Source organism: Cynara cardunculus (assembly GCF_001531365.2).
Source record: "Cynara cardunculus var. scolymus isolate 2C chromosome LG 13, CcrdV1, whole genome shotgun sequence".
Lineage (NCBI taxonomy): Eukaryota > Viridiplantae > Streptophyta > Magnoliopsida > Asterales > Asteraceae > Cynara > Cynara cardunculus.
Window position 1 is genome coordinate 23,836,570 of NC_037540.1, and position 12,252 is coordinate 23,848,821.

Here is a 12,252-nt window from a genome sequence, read left to right on the forward strand (position 1 = left end):
TTGGATTAACCTGTTTTGCAGGACAGCGTGCTCTGAAAGATAAAGGCAAGGGAAAAGTCTAATATTTGATATTAGCTTGTTATGTTTATGTATTAAAGATACATTTCGTTAGTTCATGTTTTGTAATAATACTATTTTAGTATTATGAGAATGATGATGTGAATTATATGTATTTGGGATGTGAGGGTTGTTACATCCCTCAAGGCCTTTGGTCCCTCAAGGCCTCTGGTTCCTCATGGCCTCTGGTCCCTCATTGCCTCTGGTCCTTCACATGGCCTCTGGACCTTCATCGCCTCTTGACCCGTTTCAGGACCAATTCATCGCCTCTGGTCTTCTTCCAGACTTAGTCATTTCAGCAGCCTCTGATCCATCGCCTACCTCTGGACCAATTCATCGCCTCTGGTTTTCCTACAGACTTAGTCGTTTCAGCAGTATTTTCAGATTTTCCATCCTTGGCCCCGATTGCTTTGACAAAACTTTTAGAATAATTAGAATCAATTTTGGTCCCAATAATCAATAAATTATATTTTATTGGAGATTTTATAAAATTGGTAATTTAGGGTTTGCTTAAGCGAGATGTTACACACGATTACATGACAAATATTTTAGAATTACTTTTCTCGATATAAAAATACTCCAAATACATTTAAAGATCGTGCGTTTTAGAAAAGTCGTCTGAAGGTTAATTATCATCCGAAACTATCCCTTTTGGCTACAAGTATTTTGAATTATATTGTATTTGGATTGCTTTACCCAACCAAAATCAGTAGAACAATTTGATGAGAAATTATTGCAAGTCTTATATATGAATGAATTTATTCAAAAAGAAATACATTGAATAAAAATGTAGAAAAAGAGAAACAATAATATTCAAATTATATATAAATCATATATATATATATATGATCAATCCATCACATCATAGTTTGGTTCATTGGGGGAGTCGTTGTCGGATACTGCTGCATTTGCTGTTGGTTTCTCGCCATAGTTCCATGCCAACCTAAACCATCAAAACCCAAATCAATTTTATTTTAGTTCTATAATTAATCAAGCTCTAAATTAAAAGGAAAGCTATTTTGATGGTATTATGAAATTATTGAATGAATTTAAAGTTAATTTGATTAAATGAAAAAAAGTAATAAATAACATTCAACAGCAAAATGAGAGTAAAGAGTTGAGAGTAAAGACTTGTTTGGTTGGTTTTCCATTAAGTCTTGTATGGATAAAATTATATGTGTGAATTAATCAGGTTTTTGTTAGGAATGGTTTTTCATAGGTGAAATGAGTGTGTGTTTAATTGAGAGGGGTAGATTTGAATTTTTTGACTTTCTGTATAAAGTTCCCTCCTATCATTAAGTCACTATCAGATAGTATGTGTAGCTAACCGAATAAGTTGTGAGTTCCATTAAGTTCATTAAACTACTAACAAACGGACCCTAAATGTTTTTTACACCTTAAAAAATATTGTATATTTTTATTTTGCAATTGTTTAGAAATCTACAATTTTCTTTTAAACCACTACAAAAATATATATTTTATAAAAAATGGTGTTCATAGGACACTTGTTAAAAATGTCCCTTGAAAAAAAAAACTAATATGACATTTTATTCTAAAAGAATACTAAAAACTTGTTAAAATGCTTAAATGCGTTCTATAAAGCTATTGCAACGTTTTTACATAGGACGCACAATTATTTACTCTTATAAATTTACGTCTTATAAAACATTGTATTAGAACGCTTACACGTTTTGACGTCTTATAAATTAAGAATTTCATTGTACGAATTTGCAATCAATTGTTTTAAGATAATAATAAAATTGAAGTACCTTAATTTAACGAAAATGTTAACTACTGAGTTATTAATTAAATACATTTCTTAATTAATATTTATTAGTAACGAATATGTATTATTAATAATAAATAACAATTAATATTAATCAAATGTATAATTAAAAGAAAAGTGGAAATATTTCTTGAAACTTATAAGAACAGTACTCCAAGTAGCATTTCAATAAACTAACTAATAAACTATATTTTACTCATTCAAATAGAACTTTTAAAATAAGCTCAAAAAATAAACTAATTCATGTTTAGTAAACATGACCAAATTTATGTTTTCAAAGACAAACGAAGGTCATAATTCATTTTTGAAGAAACTATTTTCAACTTCAAATTCATGTCAATAATTTATTTTTTGTCAAAAAAAAAAACAATTACATAAAAAACATGATAAGCATTGTAAGCAAAAAAAGACTAGTTTGCCCATTAAGATTCACATAAAAATGCGATAATTAAGTAACGTACCTATAGCAGGGTCCAAGCCTTGTGCTTTAAGTTCTCGGTATTCTTGACAAAGGGAACACCATTCGCAAAAGCAGTGCATCGCCCAATCTGGGGCCGGAGTCTCTATCAAGCCGAAACGGTTCCTGATCTTGGTGCGGTACCCGCATGACATAATGCAAGGACACCCGATAAACGCCGCGATTAGACCATAAATAAGTCCACTCGTCAAACACGCTACATGAAAACAATGTGAAATCAACCAAATTCTTTAATTGAATATAATTAAGAAAATGGGTATTTTAGGACTCTTATGCATCTTGATAAAGTAATTAACGTGACTCTAATATGACGCTTTTACTTGTTAAGTTGTTAACTTCATTCTAACAACTTAATTTAATACCTTTAGATGGCAACTTCAAGCATAAGGTTTTTGTGCTATACAAGTAAAAGCGCCATTAAATACTTGATTAGTTAGTGCGGTTGCATAAGAATAGAATTGGGTTTATTTTACGCTGAAATTGTTTAAGTGTCATAATGCACTGTCTTGTAGGATGAAAACGTAATTATACTATTTAAAAAGTATTACAATAAGTTCATAACACTATTTTGAGCATGTAAACAAGTTTCTTTTTACGACACTTAACAAAATAAAATATCATATTAACTATATTCTAAAGGATTAGCTACTTGAAAAAAGTGTCCCATAAGCACAAGTGTCTAATACGACAATTAAGTCCTATATCATGATGCGTAAAAGATTTTTAGCATATTATTAACCAATTTCATTGTAGTGTTGAACATACGTGATAAGAACTATGGTGTTTAATTTAGCTTACAGGTTTGGCCATTGTCAACGATCTCTGCAATCTGTCCGAAAGTGATGCACGGGAAACATGCCGTTATGAGAGCTGTAAATGAACAAAGAACAAATATCAATGAAGAGGTGTATAATAAACGAAGTCATGTTTCTTCTTTGGATCTTGTATAAAGTATCAATTTCTGATTTACACTACAATATAATTAGTTTTATAGGACGTCTAAAAATGTTTAAGCGTTATAACTTAAATTTCTAGAACCAAACCAAAAATATCATATCTAAAAGTATTGCTACAAAAGGTTTATACTACGTTTTTAAGTGTTTTAACAAGTTTTTAGGATGTTTTTAGAATAAAGTGTCATAGTAGCTATTTATACGACACCATTTAAAAAACTGTTATATAAAATAACTAATATGACACTTTATTATAAAATAGTCCTAAAGAAAGATATATTGTAATACTTTCGGAAACAAGTTTTATGATTTGGTATGTAAACTTATATTTAATAAAATATTCTATTAGAACATTTTAATAATGACGTTAACAGATGGAGTTGAATTAAGAATTACCATTTTCAGGATCCTCAGCACAGTCGAAGAGACCAGTCCTCCATCCCTGAGTGGGAGCAAGGTATTGAGTTCCGATAGCAATCCCACTTGATGGACCCATTTTCTCCGGCGTCTGATACACAGTCTGCGCTTGGTAGTTCACCGATTGTGGCTGAGCATTATAAGCGTTATTATAGTTGTAATTCTGCTGAGGTGGGAACGCAACAGGCTCCGGCGGTGGAGGTGGGTACGCTGTCGGTTGCTGTTGAGGTGGGTATATTGCTGGTTTTCCAGGCGGGTAACTTTCAGGAGGTGGCATGTTTTCCGCCGATTCAGGTATAAAGGATCTATGTTGATGGATGTTGTTCTGAACATTATCAGCCATAGAAGCTTCTTTTTGTGGTGGAGGTGGTGGTGGTGGTGGTGGTGATGGTGGTGGGTGGTCATAATGGTGGTTTGGATAGCCTTGTGGTGGTGTTTGATCGGAGGATTGAGGAGGTGGGGTGGAGTCGAGACGGCCCATTTTCTGCTCGAATTATCTGCCAAGAAAGAAAGGTTTTGTTTTCTTTGTTGTACCACAAGAAATGCAAGAAGGCATATATACAGATTTATATATGTGAATGGGAATGGGAATGTGAATGTGAGTGTTGTAAGTAGGAAACAAACGCGTAATTGTCGACACTCCCACCATTCTTAAGAGTTGATTAATTGCAAGCTCTTAATTTGTTGGTATATTCCAAGTGGGATTTATATATCCATTTCTTTTTATAAATTTATATTTTGATTTTGAAACCATTATCGACTTATATAACCTATCTTTCACGAGACTGCTGCAATAAAATCGGGTTATAAATTGTTTTATAGAAATTTCAGTTTTAAACAACAAAATATCTTTTTCTAAAGTGTTATAATAAGTTTATATAACGTTTTCCAGTATTTTAACAAATTTTTATTCTATATATACATACATATATATATATATATATATCATATTAGCTATTATATAAGATAATTTTGAAAAATGTCCTGTAAACACATATTTTTATGGTACCTTTGTGTTTATATAACACTCTTTTTCAAGTAGATCTATAAAATAATTAATATAACACTTTATTTATATAAAAAAATCTAAAATCGTCTTATAAGTTTATTTGTAATAATTTTAGAGATTTCAATTTCTTATTTGATTTTTATGAATTTAATCAAGTCATATAAAATATTTAGATATATTTTGACGTTTAAACTTTATGTGGAAAACACTATAGAGAAAAGTCAACCTTGATAACGAAACATCTTGTTTTATGTGAGAAGAAAAGAGATATATATATATATATATATATATATATATGTGTGTATACAGAGAGATTGATCACGTTTAAGTTCCTTTGACTTCGATTGTTGTTATATGTGGTAAGAAAAGTCAACCTTGATAACATAACATTTTCAAAACTAGGTGAATACGGAATAAGTATGAAGTCAAGGAAAGGTTTAAATAAGGAAGCCAGAGAGGTTGACCACAAAAAATAAATAATTTATATATAAATTATCAGTAAATTACAAAGAAAAAAAATCATTCATTTACATATATATATATATATATATATAGAGAGAGAGAGAGAGAGAGAGAGAGAGAGAGAGAGAGAAATTAAGAGTCTTTGTGTAAGATTAAAGGAAAAATCCTTAAAAACTAAAAAAAATTAAAGAACGTCTTAATAACCGTTCATTTGTATTGTGCATAAATTTAATTGAAAATGTTTCATATATGCACGGGTGCATGACATGTAGAGATGCAGACCAGAAAAATTACTTAGAAAGTACTTGCATGTACATGTGCATACCGTATAGATAAATGGTTACTAGTGTGTTAAACAAATTTTCATTTTTTATGGTTTTCTCCTTAACTTAACACACACACACACACACACACACACACATATATATATATATATATATATATTGGCTTAATTATTTGACAGCTCTAAAATTTGTGAGTTCCATGATAATTTCTACTTTAAGGTTTTGTTTCACATGATTTTTTCTTATCTAAGTATAGTGGTTAATGTATTGATTAACATATATTTGTTTCATAATGTGTTTGTTTCATATGTATTTAGTTAACAATGCGAACTTTTTTACATGTATTTTTTGATTCACATACACATGACACCCGAAAAATTCCAGGTAAGTAAAATGTGAAGCTTTATACCTGTTTTACCTTAAGAATAGCTAAAAGTAAGTAGTAGAAAGTTTGGTGAAATTTGGGTAAGAATAGGGTCAAGAAAAGATGGATTTTTGGTCAAAAAGTCATTCCCCGAGCATGAAAGATTGGCACTGGGCGTGAAAAGGAGGCAGAAAATTCACCTAAGGCCACTTGGGTCGTTCCACGGGGGAGGTGAAAAATCCTCCCCGGTCCTGAAATCTCAACAATTGAAAGAGTAGGAAGGGTCTGGGAACCGGGGGACTTGCGCCACACGGCCTGGGGTCGCGTCGCAGAGATTGTCTCCGCCACCTGTCGACTTAAAACTCGAATTTGGTCCTTGTCTTCTTATGACTTTCTATCTACTCCTCTTCCCTTCTCTACTTTGGTTTTGCTATCTTAGGACACGATTTTGGGAACTCTATTATGATTTATGAGCATCGGTTTCACCTAGTAAACAAGGATTTTGATTTGAATCTTTTCACCATCTTCATCTTCATTATTAATGCTCACACCTACCTTCTAGCTCTTTCATTTGAACTTGACTTGAGGACTTCTTATTGCATTTATTGCTTATCTCCAAATACATATTAGCTTCCAATCATTCAGATATCAAGTTTAGAGCTAAGATTCATGTTCATCATCTTCAAGTTTGAGTTTTTACCAATTTTCTAGGTTTTTTTATATATAACCCAACAAGTGAGTTATAAATACATGCCTAAATGTGTTCTTTTATGTTATTTCAAGCTTAAATTGCAAGTATTAAATAACCATCGGTGGATTAATATTATACTCATATTTGAAGAACTTTTATGCATTTTTAAGTAAATCTTCATATTGGGGTTATGATAATGAATCTTTGTGTTTTAAATGTCTATTTGGGATATTTTATATAGAACTTGGTTCATTATCTTGGTATTTATGAAAAATCATAATTGTTGAGATTATTAACCTAAAGTGGGATTTTTGTCTATAAAAGCTAGTCTTGTGAGTTTATAATGGTATTTGAAAATTTCCAAGGCATAATGAAAGAAAGACTCTAAATATGGATTGTTGAATATTTCATTTAAATTATATATTTGGATGAAACTTTCCAAGTAAGTACTAGGAGGGTTGAGTCTTGAGGTGTTACCTTAGGGTAGACACTAAGATCACCGCCACTTGAAGTGTTATCTTTGAGGTAGATACTAAGTGTGTCGAACCTTGAAGTGTTATTCACAAGAATAGATATTGATCGGGTCCGTATTAACACACCACAGACTACAATCAGGACCAAAAGCAAGTATACAATTAGTCCCAATATCGTTTTTCAAGTAATAAAGTTGTACAAGTACCGGATATCATCTACAAGGATTGTAGTAAAAGTTTAGAAGAAAGTAATGTTAAAGAGATGATTTTAGAAGGCAAAATTGAAGACTTCAGTTTGATTCTGAGTTAACAATGATGAAATAACAGAATATAAAGGGTAGTATGGGTGTAAGACTTATGGTGAAATGCAAACACAAATTCCAGCAGACAAAACTAGTTCCACCATCTATTTTGAAGGTATTCCTCTCGGACTTCACCTTTGCACTATATTATAGCTTTCAACCCATATCTCTATGTGGTATCTGGACCAGGGATAGTGACAAATGGTCTCTTCAAAATATATGGATAAACAAATCTTTTTGTTAAAAATCACTTTCTCGAGCCGATTCCCATATCATTCAAGTTGGCATGTGTTCAAGATAGTTCATCTATGAATCTATCGCACTTTGACACTTTTAAAGTGTGACCAACCTGTCGGGAGTTGAGTTTGAAAGACATAAATGACAAGTCTCTTTGTCGGTAACTTTTTCAAATCTACCTCTCATATCATTCAAGCTGACGTGCATTCAATGGCTTATCTCTAAGACCATGACACTTTAACACTTTCAAAGTGATCAACTCGTCAAGAAATGTACTTGGTTTTTATAAAACTTGAATGAAATAGTGGAACATTGTTATTGCGAAACAACGTCCACTTTCATTCGGTTTAACATTTCACCCTTTATCTTACACCCAAGCTAACGAAATTACCTACTCATTACGGAAAATAAATGACATGAAATATAAAGAACATAAAGTAAAGACATAGATATAAATGACGGAAAGTAAATGACTGAAAGTAAATGACCGAATATAAAATATGGAAATTAAATGACAAGAAAAATAAATAAAGTAAAAACGATGTTGCAACAACTCATAACGAAGAACAATATTTAAAGAAAATTCAAGAACTAACTTGCATATGCATAAAAGCTACAGATCTGAATGTTTAGAATCTATGGGATGATTTTTGGGACCAACCAAGGGGTCCTATTTATACAAAAATCCTATGAGTAAAGACAAAAGTCTTGGAAAACAACATGTTCATAAAGAGGAGACAATATGGAAAAAGGGAACATCACATCAAGCTAAAGTAGCCACCAAAAATCTCTTTCTCCAGCTGTGAAGGTTAATAACCAAAAGATTTCCAGATTTTGTCTTCATTCTACTACAGCGGCTGAATCAATAAGCACTTCTTCAAAAAGCCGGTTCAGAACAGATTAATGCTGCTGGAATGCTGCAGCATAAAGCACAATACTTCCAAGTTAAAATAACATCTACCCCAAATGTTGTAAAGACAAGTTAACCACCAAATTTAGCTCCAAATAAAACAAATGGAAAATAAAGAAATAAAAATGACTCAAGGTTGGGATAATAGAGAATAATCTACCTACTAAGCAAAGAAATGGGTACTTTAAGCATGTAATAATCTATGCTTATCATACCCCCAAACTTAAAGTGTTGCTTGTCCCCAAGCAACCAAAAGAGAACTAAAAATGACTCAATAAAACAAAGATACAAGATTATAGCATTAAGTGCACACATATTGCAAAGCATACCATTATGAACATCATAGCCCTTCATAAATCCTTAGCAAACCATTCATAACCTAACTCTTATGTATGAACCATATGCTAGCACTTATCCTTTCTTTGTTAAACTCAACACACCTTATATTTAGGGTCAATAGGACTTATATGGGTTTACTCTCTTTGGCTTTTTCTTCTCTCATATTACCTTTTTCTTATGCTTCATCATTTATTTTTTTGAATTTTTGGCACTTTTTGCTATTTTTGATGAAAGCATGCACATTGCCCCTATGGGATATTTTTTTTTTTTTGCTTTAAACAAGTCCAACTAAGGCATCTTTTTAGAGCTTTGCTCTTTTGTATTGATGAATTGGCCTTAGTGGAACACCCTCCCCCAAACTTGAAATGTTGACAATGCCCTCATTGGCTATATGGGGTGTGTAGTGTATAAAGGGTACAAGTGGCTATTTGTGAGTTTGTGAAGAAAGGCCTATATCAGGCCCCTTATATTATTGGGGTGTGAGTCAATTTGTGTCCCAAAAAGAATTATGCTAGTTTTAGCAAGAACATATCTACTAAGTGAATGACTAACAACCTCAGAATTATTCAGGCTATGAAATCAAAGGCAACTATCAATGAACATGTAATCTTGTAAAGAAAATAAATCTAAAAAATGTAAAATTATCCCAGACTCAAAAATTAAAAAATATTTGGAGACTATAGAAAAATGATTGAACCTGCCCTACTCCAAAAAAGTAGGCTTTGAAGCCTGAGCTGCCATCTCCTTCTTCAACTTCTCATTCTCTTCAAACAGACTCTTATTATCTATCTTGATGGCCTTCAGAATGTTTTCACGAAAGTTGATGTTCTCACCTGTTATGAGACTAAACAAAAGCACCAACCTTTCTACAAAAATGGAGCTGTTATGATTAGTCGATGATAAATAATGTCTAATAAAGCTTATTCAAACATTCTTATTAGAGGACAAATTGGCAGCCTTAAAGGTTTTCAACATGAAATGAATATAAGGCTCCCAATCAGTCTCAGGCATTCCAAGGGATGTCATGATCTTAACCAAATATGCCTCAGAGGCCGTGTGCAAGAGTGCATCATTCTCAAAATCTATGTGAGGTGAGAGACAAAATAATTTATTTACGGCTTTGTCAAAAGTAGACACCTTTCTTTGTGGCTCTATGGATGTGAAGTTATTGTCATCTGGGATGATTTTATGTTGACAAAAAGAAGGACTAATCCCCTTTTGGTTGTCAATGATCAATCCCATAGCTTATGTGTGCAACTTCAACATATCAACCAACTTTTTTCCTTGATGCAATTATAGGGTAGATGATATGTTGACAGGCAATTTGCCTTCTTCTCCTAAATAAACATACTTAAAATGGGATGAGAGTTGTTTCAACTCTAAGGGTGGTGATACAATGGATGGGGTGAAGTCTTTCTGCTCACCATTTTTCCAGTAGCTCAAATGTTGCAGCATCTTCTGGGACAATATTATTTCCTATTGCCTCTATTTCCTCAACATTCTCTTCTTCTATTTCCTCATCACACTCTTCTTTCAACTTAAGGTTTTCCTGAATTCCTTCTTCATGGCACATCTCATCTATTTCAGCTATTCTTAAACACTCCTCCAAGTAATCAAGGCACTTTAAAGAGTTAAAAACATTAAATGTGACTTTTTGGTCCTGAAGTCTCATGGTCAACTCTCCTTTCTGGACATCTATCAGAGTTCTTCTGGTGGCTGGAAATGGTCTCCCTAATATAATAGGAATGTCCTTATCTGCCTCAAAGTCTAGTATGATAAAATCTGCCGAAAATATGAATTTATCAACTTGCACTAACACATCCTCAATCTTTCCCTTAGGGTATGCAATGGATTTGTTTGCCAATTGGAATGTAACCATGGTAGGTCTAGCCTTTCCTCTGCCTAAGGTGTTAAAAATAGATAAAAGCATGAGGTTGATACTTGCACCTAAGTCACACAAAGCTTTCCTAATCTCTTTCCCACCTATAAAACAAGGAATAGTGAAACTTCTCGGGTCTTTAAGCTTAGGAGGTATCTTGTTGGTCAGAAGTGCACTATATTCTTCAGTAAGAGCTACGGTTTCATACTCGGTCAGCTTCTTCTTCTTACTTAAGATGTCGTTGAGGAACTTAGCATAACTAGGCATTTGCTCGATTGCCTCAACAAGTGGTATGTTGATGTGCAATTCTTTGAACACATCAAAGAATTTTTTAAAATGCAATTCCTTTTTCTGATTCCTCAACCTTTGGGGGTAAGAAACATAAGGAGGAACTGGTTTTTATCACATTCTTGCTTGAATGTGTTGAGCAAGATGGGTCTTGAATGCCTTGAGTCTTTGTGGTACACTTTGAGGGTTCAGATGGAGTCTTAGTATTAAGCTTAGGGGTATCTAAAACCTCAGTCCCTTCTGATTTTTTTAAACATCCTCTGGAAACAGTAAGGGATAGTCTGATCTTGGGGGAATAGAAGTGGTGGTCTCAGCTGCTTGCTTATCTAAAAGTTGGACTGGTCTTTCTTTGGCAGGGACCAATGCTGTAGCATCAGTTTTTGACAAACTTGGTGCACTAGCTTTTTGCACCTTTTCAGTCAACTCCTTCTTACTCCTAAGGGTCACTGCTTTTACATGTTCCTTTCCTAAGGCTCTCGGGACTTCTGTGTTACTAGGTAAAGTACCAAAGACTCTATTGGTCTGATTGAGTGCAAGTTGACTGACTTGGGTTTCAAGATTTCTGATAGCAACACTTTGCTGATTAAAAAGAGATTGATTCTAAGAGTTTTGCTGTGTTATCAAAGCTTGATTTTGAGCTTGAGCTTGTGCAAATAACCCTTTTATCATTGTTTCCGAAGAAGATGATAAATCAGCCTGTGGAGGTGGCTTGTTTTGAAAAGATGGTTGAGCAGTTTGAAAATTTTGGTGATGATTTTGGGAACTACTCGCATGTTATTGGGGTTGAAAATTAGAGGTTCCTTGCTGCTTAGGTGCGGGTGGATTTAAACATGGACTGTTCCAAGAAAAATTTCGGTGTTGTTTCCAACTTGCATTGTAATTGTTGGTATAGGGACCCGATCCATTATGAACAAAGTTTATGGATTCAGAATTATGAGAACAATTTTCATACGAGTGTTCCCCACCACAACAAACACATTGCATTGAGAGGACTTTTGGAATAAGTGTAGTAACAGCGGGCTGCACTCCTTGGCCAGAAGTAAGGTTTTTAAGCATGGTGGCTGATGTGCTAGAATCGTAAGTGTGCACACAGTGGGCATAAAATCCCCAAAGTGGCGGTGCAAGTGCACGCCGACACTAAGATCGCTTCAAGTAATAAAGTGGTATAATAACAAGATCGTTTCCACAGGGACCGGACTTACTGAGAATCAGAGACTTTCATGAACTTCTTGAACAATGTTTCGGGTTGAGAAAATATTTGAGTTTTGATTGGTGCAAAGCATTAAAATATGAAATAAACCTTTAATATTAAAAGATGGGTAT

General features: G+C 33.4%; 2 protein-coding genes across 2 annotated transcripts; both read right to left on the reverse strand.

Moving 5' to 3' along the window:
* Positions 1 to 792: 792 nt before the first annotated feature.
* Positions 793 to 4,222, reverse strand: LOC112525729 (protein PLANT CADMIUM RESISTANCE 4-like). Its single transcript, XM_025135965.1, has 4 exons — positions 3,671 to 4,222; positions 3,120 to 3,191; positions 2,305 to 2,517; positions 793 to 1,000 (listed from the first exon to the last, which is right to left on the reverse strand). Exons 1-4 carry the CDS (start codon positions 4,170 to 4,172, stop codon positions 915 to 917), a joined length of 873 nt encoding a protein of 290 aa, XP_024991733.1. The 5' UTR covers positions 4,173 to 4,222; the 3' UTR covers positions 793 to 914.
* Positions 4,223 to 10,182: 5,960 nt separating this feature from the next.
* Positions 10,183 to 10,908, reverse strand: LOC112524908. Its single transcript, XM_025134851.1, has one exon. It carries the CDS (start codon positions 10,906 to 10,908, stop codon positions 10,183 to 10,185), a length of 726 nt encoding a protein of 241 aa, XP_024990619.1.
* Positions 10,909 to 12,252: the final 1,344 nt, after the last annotated feature.